Raw genomic sequence first — 23,389 nt, forward strand, 5'->3', positions numbered from 1 at the left:
GGAGGAGAGCAGGTTGCTGGTTTTCTTGACTGTCAAAGCTCGAAGGCAAAGATGCTTTTACACAACATCCACATTCCATACGCGTAGTGTTTGTGTTTTGTGTCTGTGTGTGTTGTGGCTTTGTCTCAAGGTAATGTGAAGCCTGTTTTTGCTGTAGGCAATACAATCAACAGAGAGAAATATATGGTGTGTGTTTCCCATCAATAGTCACGGTGCGATAAACTAAAACAGGAAACGTATTATTTCTAACATATATTAATTGTCACGCATACAACAAAACTCTGGGTACACAAATACATCAACATAGAGCTGCACAGGAAGCTGTGAGGTGTGTCTTCAGCAAACATATTGTGTGCGTGTAAGTTCAAATTTATGTGTGAAACAAAATTATTTTCTCATGGGTATATTTCATTTCTCTCTCTAGATTTGACGTGTATGAGATTTCACCAAAATACTGTATTTGTCTTTGTATGCATGTATTTATTGATATTTGTCAAAGACTCCGAGGGTCTGTATGGTATGACAAGTCATGAAAGGGGGATGTGATTCTCTTTTTCCTGTTTTCAGATGGTACAGCTGTAATAATGTGAATAGTTCAGGCGACACCATTACAAACACATACTGTAGACCCAAATAAAATAAATCACAAACACCATCTTAACACACAAGACAAAAATGATCAACATTAAAAAAAGAAAAATTGTTAACCACCAGGAGAAAACTTTCTGATGCCTGGTTGATTTTTGTGTTTGACAGTGAAGGTCCCACCTGACTGAGGTAATGATATTCTTCAGGCTTCATGAGGTGAAAGGCTGTCCTCTCTTCTTCACTTGCTCCTGCCAGCAGGTAGTAAAACACGTGGTAGTTTCTGCAAAATACAAACAAACGAAAAAAAAGCATGTTTGGTTCAGTTATATCAGACTCTAATGAAACACAAGCTATACGATTATCTTCTTTAAAAAAAAAAAAAAAAAAACATTTGGTGATTTATTACCATTTAGTGTAACTGTGAGCTCACTAATGTTGTTGTACTAACTGTGTTACAAAAATAACCAAACAGTTAGGATTAAATGTTTAGCTATTTGGCTTGTCAGCTTTCACACTTACATGTACAGTTAGCTGGTCAGCTTGCTAGCATTTAGCTTCAACATTTTTGCCAATTATGAAGCTAACGGTTTGTGTGTGTGAAAGCATTAAGAGTTGCAGCACAGGGGTCAGGGGTCACAAAATGTGCAGCAGCTGTGTGTCCGAGGTCCACTAATAACCCATACAAAGAAACACACACAATAACATACACGCTCACACACATGCAAGCTTTTATGGGCCTGGAGTCAGCAATCCATCTCAATAAGCGTTGGCTAACGCAGGAGGCCCTCTATGAGCCCCCCATGGTGAGGTTAACCCTCGTCACACTGTCCAGTCGGATAAACACATTACTGTCAGTCTCACTCAGAGCTCAGCTGATTCATAATTCACACTTTGGCAAACTTCAACTAAATGCTCTTTAAGTCAAGGAACTCTCAGATCCACATTGTCAGCCAAAACTCCAGGGACATTAATTTCTGTACTTATACATTATCAGTCACAAGGGAAGCGGTGTTTACATGTGACTTTCTGGTTCTTTAAATTACATACTATAGTTTTGCATTTTTAGGACTTTTATTTTGATTGGTTTTCTGAAAAGTGCTCACCTCTCATTGTGCTCCTGATAGACCAGCCTTGACTTCTCCAGGAGGTACTTCTCCACATATGCTCTGAGAAATCGGACGATAACATGTTTCGTTTAAAACCATAATCTTGGAGGGAATATAGAAACAGTTTTTTCTCTGGTTCCTTACCCTCTCACAGTGCCGCTCTCCTGGTAGTTCACCTGAATGAATTTGCCAAAGCGACTCGAGTTGTTATTGTGCGCCGTCTTCGCATTCCCAAAAGCCTGAACGGGAAAGAGAAGAAGACACGTGGGGTTAGTATCCGATATAATCTGTAAAGAATAAAAGGGAAATGGCATATATTTCATATGTCACACACATGTCGGTGCCAGAGATTTGAGGTCAACTTCAGAGTCAACTTTAGGTGTGGATAATTTGTGGGTCAAACACGCAGACTTCGGTCTTGTGCCAAACATGGTCTTTAAACACTGTCAGCCTGGACTAAGCAGAGTGCACTTTTCCTCTTACAAGGTTTCAAACAGTGTCAGTCCAAGACAAATTAAAAACATGGTTTAAGGATCTATCCAAATCAAAGTCAAGCAAATTGCCAGAATGAGGATGAGGGAGTCGGGGCCAGCAGGCCTGATGGAAAAAAACTTCTCAGTGAGTAATGGGATCCATGTGGCCGTGTGGAACATGTGTAGTGGTTGTGCTTTAATAAGAAGCTCCAGTATTTCCCCTCACAGCTCTGTTTATGTTGTATGGCTGCCTGGAGGGGAAGTCGTTTCTCGCCCTTTATAAACCCTACAGTTATTTGTAGCTGTGCCACAAGTAAACAAATTCCTCAGTGAATCACTTAGACTTGAGCTGCCCTGAGCCTTGCATCTGTGGCATTTGAAAAACACCCCTCCTTGACCCCACCCTTCATGAATGCCACTTATTAGCTTAGAGGCATGCTAGCAGAAAACTAATACCAAGCTAATGAGCGAGATTGTTGGGCTTTGGACTTTTTGTTTTGCATCAACTTGCAGATGAAACTGCAGGGACTCACTTATTACTTAGCATCTATCAAAATATTATAGTGTTTTGTTTATGGATTGGCCAAGATTGGTAAGTATCTACCAACGAATGTGAAAACATTAGGAAACAGTTCTCATATTCAGTCGTGAAAGGATTCAAAGCTTCAGATCAGTAATAAGTCTGAAGTGTGTTTCGGGAGTCAAAGGTAGCTGACTCATGGTTTTCGATGTATCTCAGCTTTATAACACATCAAGGACTTAGGGCAGCATAAGCCAAAATTTATTTGTATTTAAAATAAAGCCCAAATAGGATCCCTGCTGTTGGGAGTTGGGACGCTGAAGTCAGTCTACTACTGACAGACTTTGGCTCTAACAACTGGATCACAGCAATGAACTCCCCCTTTGGTTATGACTCACCAAGCTGAACTAAATCATTAAAATGGGTAGACGTTCTGGAAAAACATATTCAACTCTGCTGTCTGGACAAAGAAAGAGCACACACGGCCAAACTGAGGAACAGTGACGATATTCCTTCACATCCAGAAATGTGGTTTTCAGTGGAGCCTGATACAGTCAATATTCCCACATGGGCTACTAATCTGTTTGCCAAATCATTCGTCTCTCTAAACCGGCTAACCTGCCTGGTTCAGGAACTCAAGGTCAGACAAGGACAGACTACATCCGTCAGAATCACAAAGTGGGGAGAACTTCCTGAATGGATAGCCAATAGGACTTAAGCGCTCAAAACAACAAGCAGCTCAGAGAGATGTTGAGGAACTGAGGTCAGACGAGTCAGACATTGAACTTTACATTGTTTTTTATTAAACTGCCTGACATTTCACAGTTTGTGTTGAGCCAGTAGGAAGCAGGATGTGGAACAGCTAAAATACTGAGAGCTGATTTATGTCGAGGAATTGTTTATTTACCCACCTGGTTTGTGTAAAAAAAAAAATTAGAAGACATTTTAACAGGACAGATTGCATTCTATCTAATATTGGCAAGCTCCATATCAGCAGAGATAAACACAGAAATGTCTCCACAGACAGCATGATGTGTCATACCTACACTCTGGAGGAAATAGAGTTTCTTAGGAACATGACAAAAAATTCAAAAAAAAAAAAAAAAGAAGTTATAACCTATGAAGCAGGGAAACTAATCTGCATGTTTTCTTGAGTTCAGTCTTTGTCTCCAGACAGATTTTTGAAGTCTCAGTTTCGTCTTTGACTGCACATACTCCCACTCTTCATTTTTGGGCTCCAATTAAAAAGAATATTTCGTTTTTCTCGGCTGTTTAACCATAAAGCTTGGGATTTTGATAATGCAGTGTTAGCTTGAGGGTAAATTAGGCGGACAGGCCAGGTGGCAATTAATTGTTCTCATAAGTTCAATTTTCACAGAAGATAATTATTATAACATATTAACAAAGATGACATGATGCTGAATAGACAATAAAGTGCAGACATTATCAGCTCCCAAATGAAAGCTTCCAGTTTGGTCCTAGGTGTTGAGTCTGTTTGAGTCGCTTCAAATCTTGTTCTTGTCTCAGACTCAAACCACTCAAGGACTCTGGCTCTGTTGAAAGTTGCCTTGACTAAAACACCTCTAAATGGAGAAAGTGGCAAGTTCATTGCAACATCATATAATTTAACAAGCCTTTGTTGAACAGCAACACTGCAATCTAACTTGTCAACAGACAAATCTGAAACAGAAGAAAAAAACCTTTTTCACCCCAAATTGCCCGAGATAGACCTCAATTCAAAAACAGCCACAAGATGTGTTGTGACTAGAGAAACATTTTATATTTGCAAGAATGATTTCCCTCCACTCATGTTCTTTCCACCTCCACAAACATCCCGCAACAATGCAAATTTGTTCTTGCCTCTTCTCCTTTGGGAGTTGTCAAAACTTATTCTGTGAAATCTACTGCAAGTCACAAATTCAAGCAGACAGAACAGCTCGGCATTAAATGAGACGACCAAATAAGATTTTGAACAGATTGCAGTGGTAGAGTGTCAGATGACAGATTTCTTTCCCCTTGAACAGTCACAAAGACTCAAAGGGACACCAGAGCTAAAACTGTTTGTACAGACATGGTACGCACCACTTGAGTCACTCAGGCAGGTCAACAACATTATTCTTGGCTTTAGACCATAGACTGGGCCACAGGCAGACCAATGACAGAGTTGAGATTGTGCCAGTGTGTTCTGGGTGTAATGTGTCCGACTATAGGCTCGGTCAAAGTCATTCAGAGGAGGAGAGTGAATCCCACAGGGCCGATATTATTTTTAGAGTTAAGTGCTCAGTTGGCTTTGTGCTGTGGTACCATTGAATAAAACCTTTTAATTAGACTTTTTTTTAGTATCGGCTGTTGAAATACTTCAAATATCACTTATTCAGAAAAGTAAACATTGGGAAATGAAATACTCGATTACCTCTTATAGAAGTCAATTAACTAGTAAGAATCTGTGGTTAAAATATACCTTACTCATATTCCTGTTTTTATTTGAACTTTCAGTGTTTACCACATTACATGAAGCACCAGGTTATTCGAACAAAATGAATTATTTCAATAGAAAAACAAAATGTACCCAGTTTAAGATTTCAAACAGATCGACTGCAAAGAAAAAAACATTTCTCTTCTAAGAAATGAATTAGGCTGTCAGCTCCTGCAAACACAATCAGGTCAGGTTCTATTAATGCCTCTGTCTGCAGTGAGATAATTAGCTCTCTCACTTTGAATGCTCTGACCCCAGCAGTGTGAAGCAGACACACATGGCCTTTAATCATGCGATGATGACTACATTGGGATCATCTTGAGGAGAGTGGAAACAGGGAAACAGACTGTTGTCCTGTGTCGGGTCTGCGGGGAGTTTGTCAGTTTCAAACGGATGGAGAGGTCATGCAAGGCGCTTGAGGGAAAGTGGAGAAAAAAAGAGTGCTTGATTCAACACACAAAGGGATTATGATTGAGTGAGTCATTAATTGCTTAGGGGTTACAAATGAATTTCCATGCTGGGCTGTGTTGAGAGGTCATATGACAGCACAGCCATAATCTACAGACAGAAACACTTTGTGTGAATTTGAAACTTGCTTAACTTAAATGGGCCATTAGATTAAAAAAAGCATTCTCATGAGTCACTGACAGAAAATTTATTTAGCAACGCGTCACCACATGTTTTCCATTCCTTCTCTGAGAGAAGCTACAGATATCTATATGATTCACAAAGCATTGCTCACTGAACCTTTGTAGATTCATATCTTTTTCTGAGCCCATTACGAGACTTACTCATGCACCACAGGAAGTCAACAATAGAGTGAAAGAAAAAGTAACTCTGCCCGAGATGTATCATGGTTATTTTAACAGCGTGCGTGGGCAGAAAACGCTCTCCAAAGGCTAATCCTTTACCATGTCTCTTGTAAACTCGCACCTATGGTTGTGCTGGCCAGAGTGGACTGTGGTCACTGTGGTTGTATAATCATAGGGGGGAATCTGTAGTCATGGTGCCCAGACAAGTGAAAGCACGGTGGGATGTGGGTTTTGGTCTTCTGTTAAAACAGGGCACTGTAGCAAGTCTTGAGATAGGATGTGTTCAGGTTTAATAGTTAGCATAAAACATTAACATAGGCTTCCCTTCTTCTAAACACGTGAGCTTGTTGTTCCCCTCTGACTTTGGGTACCACATATATTGGAGCTGTGTGTCGCTGTGTGTTGCTTAAGCTAAATTAAAATTAAATTGTTAAAATAAATGTGTTACATGCCAACCAGGTGACACAGGATTTCAGCCATTTGAACAGGGTTGGCAAATATATTTCACTGTTAGCTTGTTTAAGTAAGTACACCATGCTTCTTGTAACACTGCACGAGATTATACTTTTAGAAAAGCTGTCCTCCGTGACTCTGAGTCGTCATTCTGCTGAAAACACCACTGGGAGCAAATCTGATGGTCCATTGAATCGTGCAAAACCGACATCATCAACCTCTGTAAAGAAGAATCAGGCCTGAGTGAGGTTAATGACCTCAGTGTTTGTTGGGAAGGTTTTTGACATCTGCTGTGTCCAAGAAAGCTTCAGCTTTTGCTAAAACTGTAGTCATGTGTATTCATATGTAGTGTGTGCTTTCTACTGTATGAAATGCAGCTGTTGATGCTTTAGGAAAAGCTTAGGGCACCGGTGGGCTCGTGGTCAGTTGGCACACCTACATGTACAGAGGCTCCAGTCCTCAGAGTGGGCGGCCCAAGTTTAAATCCAACCTGTGGCTTCTTTGCTGCATGTCATTCTCAATTTCTCTGATTCCTAGCTCTATCCATTGTCCTGTGTCTCTAATAAAGGCATAATGAAGCTTTAACACACCACAGTCTGAAGGAGTAAACAAGCTGAGACTTCAGGAATCAATGCACGTTTTTCTTGTTGTTGTAATATCACAAAGAACAACTTTAAGTCGATCTTGAATAAAGAAGATTATCAATGTCATTTAGACCCAGACTACAGGCGTTGCTTTGTGTAAGGCAGCTGTGAAGAAGGAAATAGGAGAATCAAATTACTAAACAGAGAAAAACTTTGTTTGAAAAACGTCTTTCTACGTGTTGTTGAGGTCAAATTCTTGACTGATTTGGTAAATGAAAAGGTGTGATACAATCATTTTTCATTTTTTAAGGCACAGGATGTTGAACATCATGTGACACATTATTATTCATGTGATAAGTTTTCCCCTTCGATCTTTATGCTATACTAAGCTAACGAGCTGCTGGATGAGTAGCTGCCTATTGAAACTGACAGCCATATATCAAACTGTTCTCACTCAACTAAGAAAGGCGTTTAAGGAAAATTAGAACAGAGAGAAAGAGAGAGAGAACAATGAGAAAAAAATGAAAGAGAAAGAAAACTCTGATGAGAAAAAGCAGTGGCCTTTTGATCATTGCAAATCCTGGCTAAAGTATTTTGGCTCCATCAGAAAGTCCTCTTGATTTTGCTCGGAGGAAGTGAGCATTAGTCACAGTGAGGCAGATAAAAGGCAGGCGTAATAGAAAAAATAATCACAGATCTTCAGGACTCCTGAGCTATCGGAGACATTTCTCATAAAACAAAAACCTCTGAATTAGGATGGATGACCAGAAGAAAAAAAAACTGCATTCCTGCATTAAAAAGATCCCTGACACAGGACAAAGCTTGAAATTAGTAAATTCATTTCCCATGATGCTCTTTTATTTGTACTCCTGGACATGAAACCTGAAGGCAGACAGTTTACTTATCCTCTGGCTGTGTAACAAGAGTTTGAAGAGTGAGACTGTATGAGCCAGGAAATTGTCGGAGACAGTAATGACAACAAACCATAGGATACTGTAGACTCCCCGTGTTTACTGATTATTATCTGAAAGGTACAAAAAACTTAATCCATGATAATCATATCCTGAGTGTGCCTAAAGAGAGCTTTTGTAATAATAACTGTCAGCAGCAGTAAGATGTGGAGCACCAGTGAACATTCTGCATTAAACAGGGAAGAGAAGAGAGGAGAACACTTTCCAGGAACTCCAAACCAAAACTTTATTTGTTGTTTGACTTAAGAGAGGGATTTTGTAAAGAATTCATGAGCCCACGGGTAGGAAAATGTTCTCAACCCTCAGTGAAGCACGGCGACTCCTAAACTCTAAATGTTCGATTGGAGCTTGTTTATCTTTTTGCAGAAAGCAATTAAACAAGACTTAAACTGTCTTCCAGCAAATAAAAGACATGAAACTCAGAGGACTGTTTATTGTTGACATACATCTGACTAAATTGTTTGGCATGAGGGGACTGAATGGACTGGACTCATCTGATCCAAAGTCTTCCTCATTTTGATGGAACGCTTGAATGTAAACTAAATTTTTGTTTCAAGTAGAGCTTTTAATTTTACAGCAGTGAGATGCAAACGTTCAACACTCGTGAATCACCGGGCCGGGGATTCAGGAATGCACCAAAGTGTTTATCATGGATGGATATTTTATACAGTATGTTGTGATACAAACAACCCAAATATAATTCAGACTGATGAGAAATTCTGAATTCATCCACTGCACGGTTGTCCTGAATTGAAAAGTAAGCAGTTGATTCTGTTTTTGTAAAAAGCAGTGAACACACTGAACTCTTCAAGTTTGGTGTTTTGAACACTGATATATATTTTGGAGCCAGCCTTAAGTGGCCACTTAGGGAACTGCACTTTTAGAAACCTTTGCATTAGAAGAAAGACCTCCTGCTCAGTTTGTGGGTGGAAGCATGTTTTGTTTTGTGCAGTGATAAGGAAGCTGCCCAGTCATTCCTTATCAGCAATAAAGATACGTGTACTTGTGTGTGTATGTGGTCCAACTTCCTCTGACTGCCTCCTTCTGACATCTGATCCGTCATTTATTTATGTTTCTTCTGATTTCACTTTCTCTCACACATCAAGAACAGCAGCAGACAAACAAACACCAGCAGATTGAATGTGTTTCTCTTCTGTTTCACAGGAAGAAACTGAAACCCTAACATACTTTATTTTCACTAGCTACAACTCAATTAAAGCAATTACACCTGCGGAAAGAGGGTCAAATCATTAATAACACACGTTGGGTTATAACATACTGTGAACTGTTCAGCAGAGACAGAAAACAGAAAAAAACAGAGAAAACGCATATTGAAAAGTCTGAAGCACGAGAAACTAAACAGGAAGCGAGTGAGACAGACAGCAGACAAGCCCCTCTGAGAGCTTCTTCAAAACAATAACAGCACTCAATTAATTTCACATTTTCAAATACAGCCACACATCTATTACGAACTCTAACAACACAATAAAGTAGCCTGCCAAAAGAGATACTGAGCAATCATTGCAACGATCTCTGGCAACAACCATAATGAGGTAAAGCTAAACATTTCAAATGGAAGTTTCTTTAAATACACACGTTTTAAATGTGTTTAAAGACAACTAAACTTTGAAACAAAGTGTAGGTAAGTGTTCAAATTTAAAATCTATCCTGACATTTTAGAATGTGCTTTACAGCAGGAGAAGAAAGTGAAAGTGAAACGATTATTCCTGTTGCTTTACCACATGTTGAATACGCTTGTTTTAATGAAGAACGTGTCGATGCATCTTCAGAAATCTGTATTCACGTCAGTGATTGATTCATTCTTTTAGTGGCATATTTGGCACTTTGCCAAGGATCATGGGTACATTTCTGTGTAAGAAACAGGTGCAAGAGTGCAAAATAAATATTTTTAGCATAACCTGTGCAAAGAAATCCACCAAAAGAAGTGTAATCTGAAAGACAGTTATACAACTTATATATGTATAAGATTCACATATTCAACTCCTATTTCTGACTACTTGTCAAACAGCTGCTGTATGGAGAGATATATGAGGCTCAGCTAAATTTAAAGGTTAGTCCTTTTTGTCTTTTAGTTCCCATCTGCACTAAATTCCATCCTGCCTGCACACACACACACACACACACACACAGCTGATACTTCACAGCGGGGATACAGCACGCAGTCTGACACACATATTTCTAAGTCACATGTGTGCATGTGTGTGCAATATAAAACACAGCTAAAATTAGAGATGTTGATGACTAGGCTCAGCTGTACGTGCAACCACAAGCAGGGAGGTGACATTTCAGCACAACAACAGTAGAAGCTCAAATGGGAAATTAAACCACGCACTGGGCCTCTCCCAGTCCCACAGGCTCACCATCCCAGTGAGACAGGCTCAGGAAGCAGAGGTTGTCAACTAACTATTCCCTCTATCATCCATGACGTATTGAACAGACAGACTGAATTGCACCCCGGGGACAAAAAAAAGTTTTTGTTTTTTTTATTGAATTGAATTGGCTGCTTCTTCAATCAAGGAACCACTCCAAACTATCAATGGATAAGCAGAGCATCAGAATCTGAAACTATTCTAATCATTCACTTGTATTTTGTAAACAAAAGTACAATAATATTGTAATAATGTAATATTAATACAATGAAATAAATACTGATGCTTCTTTTAATCTAGAAAAGCCAACCAGAGCAGCAGGGACCAGATTTTCCATGACTGTATATTCATTTTAAACGACTGTTGCCGCTGCTGCAGGGTAGGTGTCCAAAAATCCTGAATCTTGACTTCATTCATGGCGGCTCTGCATTCTTTCAAAAAGAGGTTAAACCACATTCTTCTTCAGCGCAAGGTGAAGACTGAACTCACAGTGCTTTACTATGAGAGACGACCATCAGCAGAAGCCTCTCTTCTTCCTGTGAACCACAGCTGCCCGACAGGATTTATTTCAAACATTGTCAAGATGCCTTTGACGCAATGTCATTTCTCACACTGGCAAACACTGTTTCCTCTGTTCCGTCATTCACCTCATTATTCCTGCTCTTTCTGTCATGTGACAAAGTCAAAGAAAGAAAAAAAACGTTTCTCCATCTGAACTTTTGACCCCAGTGTTACATAAGAGCACTTGGTTTCTAAAGTGTGAGAAAGGGGTTAATTTGGTCCGAAATCACAACATCCATAAAAACTCATTTCCTCTCAAAACTAAAAAAAAACAAACAAAAAAAAAAAACAACACAAAGTGTGGCAGAACAAACAAGCCCGGTGAGCCTCCTGTTTCAGCATCAGCTTCACCGGAGCGCTCTGGGGTAAACAATGGAGCAGTGTTTCCTTGTGGTAATGAGATGAGGTAACAAGAGGCACCGAGAGGGATGAAAACAAGGAGGGAGACAGAAGAGGGGGACAGAAGGGAAGGAAAGAGGGATCAAATGAAGAATAAGAGATGTGAAGAAAAGTAGATCACAGTTCAAGTGTGTGAGTCGAAAAAGGCTTTTCTACTCGAGGGAATCCTGTGTCCAGTCAATATAAAGGGAGACAGTGTCCTCAAGATACCTTACTTAGAGCCCTCAATTTTTATTGGTTTGTAATAATGTGTTTAAATCATTTGATTTTAAAGTGAAGAAATAACTTTACTTCAAATGTAAGGCATTTCATCAATATCTCAATCTTTTTTAGGACTTAGTTTGTAAAAAGAACATGAATCGACCTTAAACCGACCCGACTGCCGGAAGTGTTTTTGGATCAAACCAGAGGCCCTTTATTTTCATCACTGCTGGACATTTGACAAGACACAGACGGATCTTCAGAAACAATCAACTTTGATGAGCAGGTCATGGTTCATTTACGTGCTCCTTCCCCTGAACTGAGTCAAAGTTGCACCTCATTTTCTAACTGTTTTGTTTGCAGACAGTGGTAGATGCAAACACATCCAACATCCAGAGCCAACATCAATCATGTAATTGTATGAAGTGTAACATATTGAAATGTCGTCTTTGGAGCAGCCACAGCCAGTCCAGTACGCTTACAGTCAGAGAATTGTCCCGCAAGAAATTCCGACCAATTAGAGAGCATTTACCTCGTGCATCACACGTATGGGACTGCTTGTAAAACGTGAGGTTAATACTCAACAATGTAAACAAACTGGTCGATGATTCCCACCAGAGCAAAACTTTAGGTGTGAAAATGTCGCTGAGGTTTTGTAAAAGATTTCAATTTCTGCACCCCACCGTTTCTGGCACAACTTTAAATCTTTTATCTGTATTAATATCCGGGCTCTTCTTCTTGTCCTTTTAATTGTAATTTAAATGCTATGAAAAACTCATTTCCCACAAGTTAATAATGATAAGATAAGTGAAAAGAGAGCAGACTGAGGGTTCATCTTTTTATCTTGAATGTGACAGACAGACATCTTCACTGTTGGTTCCATCCGAGCAGTTTGCTCTTCAGTTTGGGGATTTTACAGAAACAGAAGAATGAGTTGATGTTTGTCCGTGATGGATTGTCGTCGGTCATTCCTTCCACTCAGCCCACAGCCTGCGCTCACTGCCGTGACTCACTCCACCAACTTAAAAGAAACAAGACCTGATTGTTGAGACAAATCTCAAGACTGACCGCTGCACCCACTAAGATCACAAACCAGCTGTGTGAGGAGTCTCAGAGGAGATGAGACACTGATTGGGAACAGAAACCGCAACGTTTGATTAATCATGTACAGTAAGAAGAAAAACAAAGTTTACAAGCTTCAACTTCTCTCCTCCATTATACTCTCTTAAACTCAATGTATTTTGTGTTTTGGACTGTTGGTCGACAAACAGACAAGAGGAAGCCCATGACCTATTAGATATACCTATTTAGGGTCATATATTTAGGAGAAATAAAAAAACCCTCTTTTCTGTTTCAGGTTTGTGAATTGAGGGATTTGATGTGTTTCACTGGTCATACATCATCACTAAGTGAATATATTTCCGTTTTTTTGCTGATGGTGAAACAAAACAAGAAATCTTAAGAGTTATAACTTTGAAAACAAAGATGAAAAAAAAGTTTCAAAAGTCTTTCATGGATTTTGGAACATTTCTTAACTGGGCACACTTTTGAGTCCCGTATGAAAAAGGACTCCACGGCCCACTATTAGGTCCAAAGTCACCAGATGAAAACCATGATATAGACAACAATATAATAAATAATCTGCTGCAATGAGCTGATTGCTATTTGGATTCATTTTATCAAAAACTTCAATTACAATAGTAAACAGCAAGTCCTGTGTGGAGATTATATATATATACATACATATACACACAACCCATGAATGAAAAGACACCAACAGCTGGACTGGATCATTACATTCATAGAGAAAAACACTTGAAATATCTGTGCTTGTCTGAAGTTTCTTTATACAGACTCTCTCCTGCTGGCGTCAAACCAAAAAAACAAAACCAGACACTGAGCTGACCACGCGCCACCAGGCCTCCATCCCTCATATTGATCCACATGCACACGCCTCGCCATGGAAACCAACACACACACACACACACAGTTTGACTCTGTGCCAGCACACTGCAGCACTGCAGACAGGGGCGTGTCCTCAGCTAAAGGCCCTCTCATCAACACCTCCACATGTGAAGCTGATGTAATGACACTGAAGAGGGACAGCACATTAACCAGCATTAGTGTCAATGAGGTCATAACCTTGTATAAGCTCATATAAGAGCTTCATGATGTATAAAGTCTAAATACTGTGTCACACTGATATTTTATAGAGCTAATAGTAGCTAGGCAGGGGAAGTTTGAGCGTCAGAAAGCATCGAGGTTCGGGAAGGTTTCATCACAGACTTTTACAGGCACCAACGTTTACAGGCCTCCACGCTGTGATGATGTAAGAGCTTCCACGGTTTAAATCCCTCCACATGCCACTCCCTCGGTCCCTGCCCTCCTCTCTCTCTCTCTCTCTCTCCATGTTTATTTTACTGGCTGGGTGAGGATGATGTCAGCGTCAGCCTCAGAAAGAGGATGAATTACATCAGAGTGAATCCGCCACACAATTACTGCTGTTGCTGTCATCATGTTTGACTGTGAGATGAAAAATGACCACAGGAAATAAGGATTATTTTCATATTAGCACAGTGGTACAGAGGTTTGAGACCCTGTGTGTACATGGATGAGGTCAGATTTCCCCAACAGTCCAAAACAACTTGTGAAGTGAGTAATCTCTGAAGGAAAAAGAAAGTAAACTTACAAAAAGTTCATAGTGATTTTCAAACAATGACACTGTGTACTGCAGCTGTCTTTAAAAAAATCACAAACTCTCTGACAGCAACAACAAAATCAGATCCAGGTCTCATAGAAAGAAATACTAATTGCCAATGTTTCAACATTTCTGTGCATTCAACTGGCCGTGTAAAAACAGAGAAAGCTGTCAAAGGGCCTTTTTTCGAGTGCAGATTTTGTGTCACTCCTCTCAGCTCTGATCTTTGATAGTGATGAGCGTGTGTGTGTGTAGTGAGGGGGGGGGGGGGTTGCCCTCCTGCAGAGGATGTGTTTGACAAGCGCTGAGTAAATGTGCTCAGCCATTAAGAAAACAGGCCTATCTCTGAGAGCAAACACTAAGCCCACTCACTCCAGGAGCTTGTGTCAATACTCTTTTTTTCACAGTACCAGCAAAGCTTTGATAACCTGCTGCAGAGTCAGAGGCGAATTCACACTCCACTAACTTACAGAGACCAAGAAGAACTTTCTTCATACAAGTGAGGGCCACCTGTAGAAAAATGTCAACTGAGCTTCTGATGCGACATGCTGTTGAATCTTCTAAACCTGACAAATAAATACAGATGAGTGAACTTTTAAATGCACACTGTTCATATATGTAGTGAGCAAGAAGTAAAGCTCAGTATGAAAAATAAATACTCCAGTACAGCGTACAGTACAAACACTGCGTCTGTCCCAGTACAACATGCTGCAAGTTTTGTCTGTTAAACTGGAACATTTAAGAAGAAAGCATCTGGTCTGTTAGTATTCCTGCTCTGCGATCTCTCCGTTATGATCTCACCTCGTATTCAAATTTTCATGCTGGTTGTAAAGCGAGTTTCATTGCCAGCTACGATTCAACTTGTCTCGCTGGGTTTGTAAATATATGCCATATCTGAGGGATTTTGGCTTGAATCTTCGAAACTTTCTATAAATAAATCTGATGTGTGTACCTGACACTGTCAGCACTGTTTGACTTTAAACTGCCTGTGAATGTTGTTTGGAGATTCTCCATTTATTCATGTGATCATTGAAGAAAACCAGAGAGGATCAAACAGCACCTGTGAGGAGGCAACACAAGGACACAGACCCTGGAAGAAAGAGGTTTGTTCATTCTCACAGTTTTCACTACAAGAACGTAAAATGACTTGGTGGGATTTTGTTTTGGTCTCTCCCCCCCCAGGAACTATCGGTCCAGGGGGGACAGGACCTTCTCCGTTGCTGCTTCCACCCTCTGGAACTCCTTCCCAAAAAACATTCGAGACTCCACCACATTCCCCTCCTTCAAGAAGTCTTTAAAAACTCACATCTGCAACATCAACTTCACCCAACTATCTCCCATCCTTCCCCCTTACTGTACATTGATCGTTTATGTTTTGTTTTTTGATTGTTGTTTGTTTTTTTGGCAAAGTGTCTTTGGGTATTTAGAAAAGTGCTACATAAAACAAATGTATTATAATTATTATTAAGAGTCAGCAGGCCGGGATTGTCCAGCTGGAAAAATAACACTGATGTCATATCCAAGAAAGCTCAGTCAAGACTCTGCTTCTAAAGGCAACGTCAATCCTTTGACCTTCTTCACCATTTGTTTTCTTCTTCTTCGCTAGTGTCCTCGTTCTTACTGTGTGCCACCAAGTTTTACATGTTAGTCTTTATATCTTGCTGCAGGCTTTGCACTGTGGGTTTTTACAGCTTTTGTTGCAGCTCCCTGCTGTGACAAAACCAAAGAGAGAGAGTGCTGAGAGTGAATCAGAAGAGAAAAGTCATTTGGAGGATAGCTAGAGAATGGTATAAATCTTGATCTCGACCTGTTTTTAATTGTCAGATTGTATTAAAGATGTCATTTGATTTATTGCTTCAGGATTAAAAATATCCATCGAAGCATTTAACAAAGTTATTGTTTGTGTTTAAGAGTTCATCCTTTATACTCATCAGGTGTACCTGACCCTAACGTTCTTAAACTCCTCAGTTAATCAGAAATCTTAAACCATGGGCTGTTCCTGACTTACAATTTTAACCATCATTTAAATATGGATTGCTCAGAAAGATAACTGGATTATTAATCCTCCTTTTCAAGTCTCTATATATCTTGTTTTTTCAATCTAAGATAAACACATTTTAACTTTTAACGTTTGACAGACTTCTGTCAACATACTGTACAAAACATTAAGTTATCAGGGAATAAATCTAAATCTTATGGTAAGGACGCAGATTTGTTATTTTTATGACGTCTTATAGCTCTGACGTTTTTAAACATGACCTTTTAAACTTATTGTGTGAGGGAGTCTAACAATAGAGATTTCTGTTACAGATAATGCCTGTGTAAAAATAAAAGTTATGTCTATGTGCATTAGAATTTAATGTGCTGTTTTATTATTCAGTCCTCCTTATTTAGCTTCACATTTTTAGATCAAATAAACTCCTTTAGAAAAACGACCCTTGCTCTGCATCTCACTCTGTTACCTGTACGTCACCTCCCGTGAAGAAAGCTATCTTTTGTTATGACAAGTGGAGTACATTACTCAGGTATATAAACTCCTGTTAACCTTTAACTTCAGCTGAAGGATGAATCAGGGTGTGTGCGTGTGTGTTGTGCCGTCACCTCCCTGTAATTAGCCAACAGTCAGGTCAGGTTAGTAAAGTCCTCGTCCATCTTGGATCACAGTCAGAACAGGTGGTCTCTCCAGAAACACGCCCATATGTAGGCCACATGTCAAGCATTAGCAGAGCAGCGCTAAGCTAACAATGCGATAAAGTGAGGCGAGACAATGCAGACAGGTGAGGGGCGGGGCTTAGCACATCAATACACTAAAGCTAAGGACACGTGGTCTGGAGGAGAAAAAAAAGGAGGTCAATCCAATTAGTCAGACCTGAGACACACTGACAGCAGGACTCTGGTCGGCACCTAAAGCCGAGCAGACCGAGTGTTTGACTGCTATGTGGGGCTAAAAACAGTGACATCACTGCTGTGAAGGGTACTTCTTTGTAAAACAAACAGTCATGTTTACATCCCCTGTGTTTATCCTAGAGGCTTAATAAACATCAATCATTAAACAAACATCAATATATAGACGGCTGCCTTGTTTACAATGTCTTCTTCTAAACCTACTTTGGCTTTAGGAAAAGCACTAGAGGATGATATGGTGCACAGCTGATTCTAGAAAAGTCAACATCAACAATAATGTAATCATCATAGTGGACATCCTTATCGACGTGAGGACAAGAAAGACGAGAAGGAGAATAGAAGAAGGAGAAGAAAGAGAAGAAGAAAAAAAGAACAGGAACACGGAGATGAAGATAAAAACCAAGAGGAAGAAAAAGGAGTTGGAGGCCAAACTTAGGCAAAACGTCTGCCATTTGGCAAGATTAAAACTTCCAGCAGCTCCGACCCCTCCAGAGTTCCCTTTAGGTATCTAATACAGTTCACAGGAAGTCGATGCAGATCATGACGAACATGCTGTTTAAAGTCACACAACGATGTAGACATATCATGTACTATTTGGTTCAATGTAAAAGATAAATAAAAACCAGCTTGAACATAGGGCTCCATTTCAGCAGTGTTGCATCCTGTTAGATAGCTCGTTTTTATTTTCTACACCCTCTTTTCATCAGATCTTAACTGTCCTGTTCATAAAAAGTTAATTTCCACAAAGAGCCTGAGAAGGTCAAGCGTTAGCCTCACTATGAGAACAGTTTAATAGTGGAGAGAAAAAGTGTACCACATCAAAGGGAAATGTCACTTCCATAATCCTGCCGTAATTCTTTCAAGATGTAAGCCTGGGGTCTGCGTTTATTAAAGACAAGGGCTGTTTGATAAAAGCTTTTTGATATATATGACTGGAAGGAAGAATTACTCCAGTGATAAATGCACTGCAACAACCCTTCAATGGCACTATTCTAAAAATTGAATGAGTCATGATACAACACTTTACATCTCCAGAGTTTAATTATTTACTGTCAGCAGTGACGCAGGTCTTCTTACTGTAACACATGACAAACGACGCTATAGGTACCAGAAGACCAGGAGGGGCCGAGAATAAGGAAGGTTATAACAATGCTCCATTGCTCCATTTTTCTTTTCCCGCAGTGATAACGAATCACGGGGGGCAAAAGTCAAATCTTATCTTTCATGTCCCTGTCCTGTATGAGCCTGAGGAGATGACCACCTGACTCTGAAGAAATCAAAGATGAACTAACGGAAAATGATCACACTGCAGCACGTGGACGGCTGAGATCATCTTTCCATGAGTGACCTGACATCAGTGTTTTCTGCTGCCTTCCAGATGTGTGTGATTTTTTACATGCGGTTTTATTACACCACATCTGGACAACAAGGGGAGCAATAGATGAACACAAAGTACACACACACACACACACACACACCAGCAGAAAGGCCACCTCCATCGTTTTCATGTAACTTCAGAAAGGAGTGAGGCAGAGTTCATATAACAGACTTCATTGATATCACAAAATCATGACAATGGAATATCTGCAGGAAAACAGGCGCTCTCTCATGTCTATTTTTACGATGATTTTCAGGGTTGTAGGAAGGAAATAGTCACGTACAAACAATCAAACTGAAAATGTTTTAATCTAAGTCTGTAAAGAGAGGACTGTTTCTGAGAGAAAGCATCAAAAGATAGTTTCTGTTGTTTCAGCTCCTGGAGGAGGAGAGCTTATGAGGAGTGAGGGAAAATAACTGAACATCAACAGAGAGCTTTTTTTTTTTTTTTTTAACACAAGTCCCGAACATCCGCTCACTCACAAAATCAGAGCGGCGTTTCACAGGAAGGATGAGCATGAAAAAAAAAGCAACATCTGGACAGCTGCAGATGAACACATCAACAGAAGGGAGGGAAGAGGGAGTGTGTGTGTGTGTGTGTGTGTGTGTGTGTGTGTGTGTGTGTGTGTGTGTGTGTGTGTGTCCATGTGCTTTACATTCAAGAGAAATGAAAGAGGAAAAATAGAGATTAGACTTCAACTCAACTTCCTTTAATCCTTTACTCCTTGAAAGGACCAAAAACAGCGCACAGATCAACAAAATCAGAATGAAATAATCAAAATAAATATTTTCATTCAACATCGAATTACAACGTAATCATCAAGTGCAGTCCACTGACAAACGCTGGTTTTAAATGGTACTGAAAAAGTCTGTGTTATTGACGAAGACTTTTGACTTCTACGTCAAACAGAATAAAGACTTTTCTGTCCGTCTCTTCTCTGTGTGACACACTGCTGCAGGTGTTATCAGGGCAGTGGGGCAGCTGTCCGAGTCTGAGAGCAAAGGCTGACTCTGTGTGTGTGTGTGTGTGTGTGTGTGTCTGTGTCTGTGTCTCTCTGTGTGTGTGTGTGTATGTGTGTATTGATGCTGACGAGGCACCTGCAAACTCTGGCAGACTCCAGCATAAATAAAGAGCCTGTGAGGAAACACACAGTCCCGTTGTCAGACTGCAGCTGATTTCTGCCACTGATGAAAGACTAGTTTGATCTTTTTGTGTTATGACACACACGCACACGCACGCATACGCACACATTATATGTCAATATGCATCAAAAAACCACTCACAGTCAAAAATGATATCTACCAGATTCCTCATTTATTGCTACCACGAGTTAAAAAGTCATTAGTACATTTTACAAAGATGTATGATTAAAGAAAAACTCATTCTCATTCTGTCTCTAAATAGTTGGACTAAAACAAACAGACTGATTGTGCTTGTTTGGTGATTTGACTGAACAAACAACTATTGAAAGAATCCCAACATTTGCTGCTGCCTGTGACAGCACAAAACAAAAAGAATCAATCATATTTCTGGAGACTTTTTGTTGCTTTTTTAGGTCATAAAGATGAATCCCTTTTCATTTCTTTCTTTCAGTTTTTTTTTAATTGGAACCACAAGATAAAAATCCCAAAATGATTTAGTTTATAAAAGATAAACAAAATAGAAAAACCCCTCATTATTCTGTGTCGCGGCTGAAAAAGGATAAATAATGCCTTTTTCTTGTTTTACACATTTAACTGGTTCCAGTCATCCAATGACCAGAGTGATAGAACTTTAATTAAAAAAGTTTTTTCTAGAGAACTGATGAACAAACAAGTGAATAAATCTCTAGATTTGCCTGTGACAGGTTTAGTCTCTCTTTGATTAGAGTCAGCACTACTCTGGGAATGACACACCAGTGAATCCAATGACTGCGACCCTCTCTGAGACTGATGCTTCATCTCTCTCTGTGAGCTCTGACCTCCAGCTGTTGCAGCCCGAGTGTTAAGCTGAATCAACACACTGCCTCTGCCTGATTGTTAACAAAGCAGGAACAGTATGTGCTCCCCTCTCCCTGACACATGGTACCAGTCTGCATGTGATTCACAGAAAACAAGAGTTTGGCTCCAACATGAAGACACAAACAGACAGAGAAGTAACAGCTTGAGATGTTGGCCTCCTTCTAACAAAGTCTGGAGATGCAGTTCTGGGTTGTCTTGTGTTTCATTGGACAAGAAGCTGAAGTTGAATTTACCAACCTTGATCTTAGCACAGAGTCAAGATAAACGTCAGCTCTTTAATTTGACAGAATCTGAGACAGACGTTTGAATTCATCACTTTGAAAAAAACAAAACCAGACCATTTTGACTTGAATTCTTCTCTAACAAGTAATCAGTGATAGGACTTGGGCTTGTAGAGCTCCTTTCTAGTCTACTGGCGACTCAAAGCACCTTTACAGTGCGGGTCACACCTCCACATTCAAGAGCCATCAGTATTCATTCATCTAAACGTACATATTTACATGCCACAGCAATGAGGTGTCACCAATTTACATATTTGGCTACAGGAGTGGGGATTGAACCCTTGACTGAGCCACAGCCACCCCATGTACGTAGCTCTATACTATAAACTAGTGCTGCAACAATAAGTCATTTCATCAAACACTGAACAGTTTTTATCATCGACTTATTTATTCCTCAAGGAAAATACTGAACATTTGTGAAGTCCGGGTTTTCAGATGTCAGAAGAGTCTGCCTTTGTTGGTTGCGTATTAAAGTAAATTGATTATTTTTTGGCTATAAACTGTTTATTGAGGGGAAAAAAGAATGACACAGAAAAAATTGTGTTTTAGTTAATTATACTGCAGATCTTTAAAGCTAATAGTCAATGATTCATGTCCACTATCGATGGATGAGGCCTTTCAAATTGTTTATGTAAGGTTTCGTGATCTCAGGCAACATTTTCTTGTCAGTCCAAACATTTAAATCCTCTTTCTGCTGCTTCTCTCATAGAAACATGACATATGCTAATGTGGACGAACAGCTTTTGAAATGTCTTACAGTGTGACCACTCTGACTCATCCTGTGTCTCTGCAGATACAGCTGTTTATTTAGAATCACATTTAATTATTTGCTGTTCTTAAGGACGTTTGCTATACATGCACAGAAACATGTGTTTGTTCTATCGACAGAAACAGCATCTTCTGCCAATAAAACAGACTTCATAGTTAAAGTGACAATCACAGAAGTATCTGCAACGTTCAGATGAACAGAGGTCAGAAAAGTACAACATATTTTAAGTCTAAAACAGAACTAAAAGAGCCACTATGGAACAATCATATTGTTGTGTGTTGTGATTCACTCTTAATGCACTGATGTTCTTCTTTACAGTTTATCAGTTTTAAGAGGCCTGTAAATAACTTCTCAACCATCATAACATAACAAAATAAGACTAAAGGGTTCAATTAATGTTTTCAGAAAATAGATGACAGCTAAACTTCCTTCACATGATAGGTATTTGGAAGTTTAGTGAATAGAAAATAAAGACTAAAGTAACACTCCTATAACTTTAGAGTACTTACATAAAAGAGTACTTACATTGTGTAAATGAAATAGAAAAAGTTAGAATTTTACAAAAAAGGAAATTAAACCTCTGGGACACGTTTTGCTTTCCCAGATGATGGATGAAAGAGTTGATGAACACCAACGGGCAGAAGTGATTTTCAGACCTCGGCTTTCTGCTCACAGTAATTATACACACAAGCAATCTGAAGATAACAAACAGACAAACCAAAGGAGTTAAATTAAGAACTCTGCGAACATGATTCGTGACGGATCAACCCTCCCCGGATCATCTGGGACAAACCAAAGCAAACAACTCCAAACATATGGCTTTATGTTACATAATCCTCAAACCACAGTGAGGAGTGGAGCAGCTATGAAACTACAGTGACTCTATTTTTCTCAATTTACAACAAACAAACAATTCTGTGATAAAGGGCTGGTGTAATCTGCTACTGTGAGTTTGTACTCTGCAATATTCATGTCCTCCCAGTGCACTTCAGAAAAGCTTATGGGACACATTTTACTGCACCAGGGAATAAGTAAGCGGCCAGTTCATCCAAGTTTTAGCACAAATAAACACAAAAGTGTAACTTCACAAAAAGGACGAGGCTCGATTATGTCCCTCGGTTTGTTTCCCACCCAGACTGAGAAAAACAACACTATAAGGGCAGAGTAAATCTTGATTGACCCCGCCCACTCAGGGGGGGATCTCGTAATTCACACTAATCCTGCTCCGTATTAGAGGGGACTCTGGAGAGGTAGTTTTAAATGTGGGAGTGTGCACGTGCAGTTTCTGTGCGTTTACTGAGGTAGCGGCACAAGAGATGCTGAGAGGGGAAACTGCTGACCTTGGTTGACTCACGATGAGTGTTTCTATTGTCAGGGGGACATTGAGGAGCATGACAGAAGCTTACTGTGGCAAAGACGAATGAATTATGAAGACTCCCAAGACGACTAGTCGGCTACGTATAGTATTTAATTATCTTTTCACAGAAGTGGGAGGAGCAAGCCTTAACTCAGGTTTGTGTGACCCTGAAATACCTCACTAACACACACACACCATTAGCTGCTCTCCTGCACTAATGCCCTCTGACACCCCTCCCAGCAGACCCTGATGCTGCTGTGGGTCAGAGCGAGCAGCGTGAGGTAACCCCACACTCCCCTTCCTGACCCAGAGGGAGAGCAGAAAACAGCTGACTTTCTATTAAGCCGCCACTTCACCCACATGTGGAAGCAAATGACCGTACTTCCTTCGAGGGAATCTTTAAATCACTGTCAGAAACATAGATGCGCCAGACGATTCCTTCTGAAAATACAAATGCTGGTGAGTAAA

The 23,389-nt window shown here is 39.9% G+C and overlaps 1 protein-coding gene across 7 annotated transcripts in view; it reads right to left on the bottom strand.

Moving 5' to 3' along the window:
* myo9aa (myosin IXAa) overlaps window positions 1-23,389 on the bottom strand; it is a 100,640-nt gene that overhangs the window by 46,471 nt on the left and 30,780 nt on the right. For all 7 annotated transcript variants that reach the window (XM_079339539.1, XM_079339536.1, XM_079339540.1 and 4 more), the window contains exons 3-5: window positions 1,839-1,933; window positions 1,692-1,754; window positions 769-868 (exon numbers count right to left, since the gene is read on the bottom strand). In XM_079339539.1, coding sequence (XP_079195665.1) covers window positions 769-868; window positions 1,692-1,754; window positions 1,839-1,933 — 258 coding nt within the window. The remainder of the gene's footprint in view (window positions 1-768; window positions 869-1,691; window positions 1,755-1,838; window positions 1,934-23,389) is intronic.

The sequence above is a fragment of the Symphodus melops genome, assembly GCF_947650265.1.
Source record: "Symphodus melops genome assembly, chromosome: 3".
NCBI classification, from domain to species: Eukaryota; Metazoa; Chordata; class Actinopteri; order Labriformes; family Labridae; genus Symphodus; species Symphodus melops.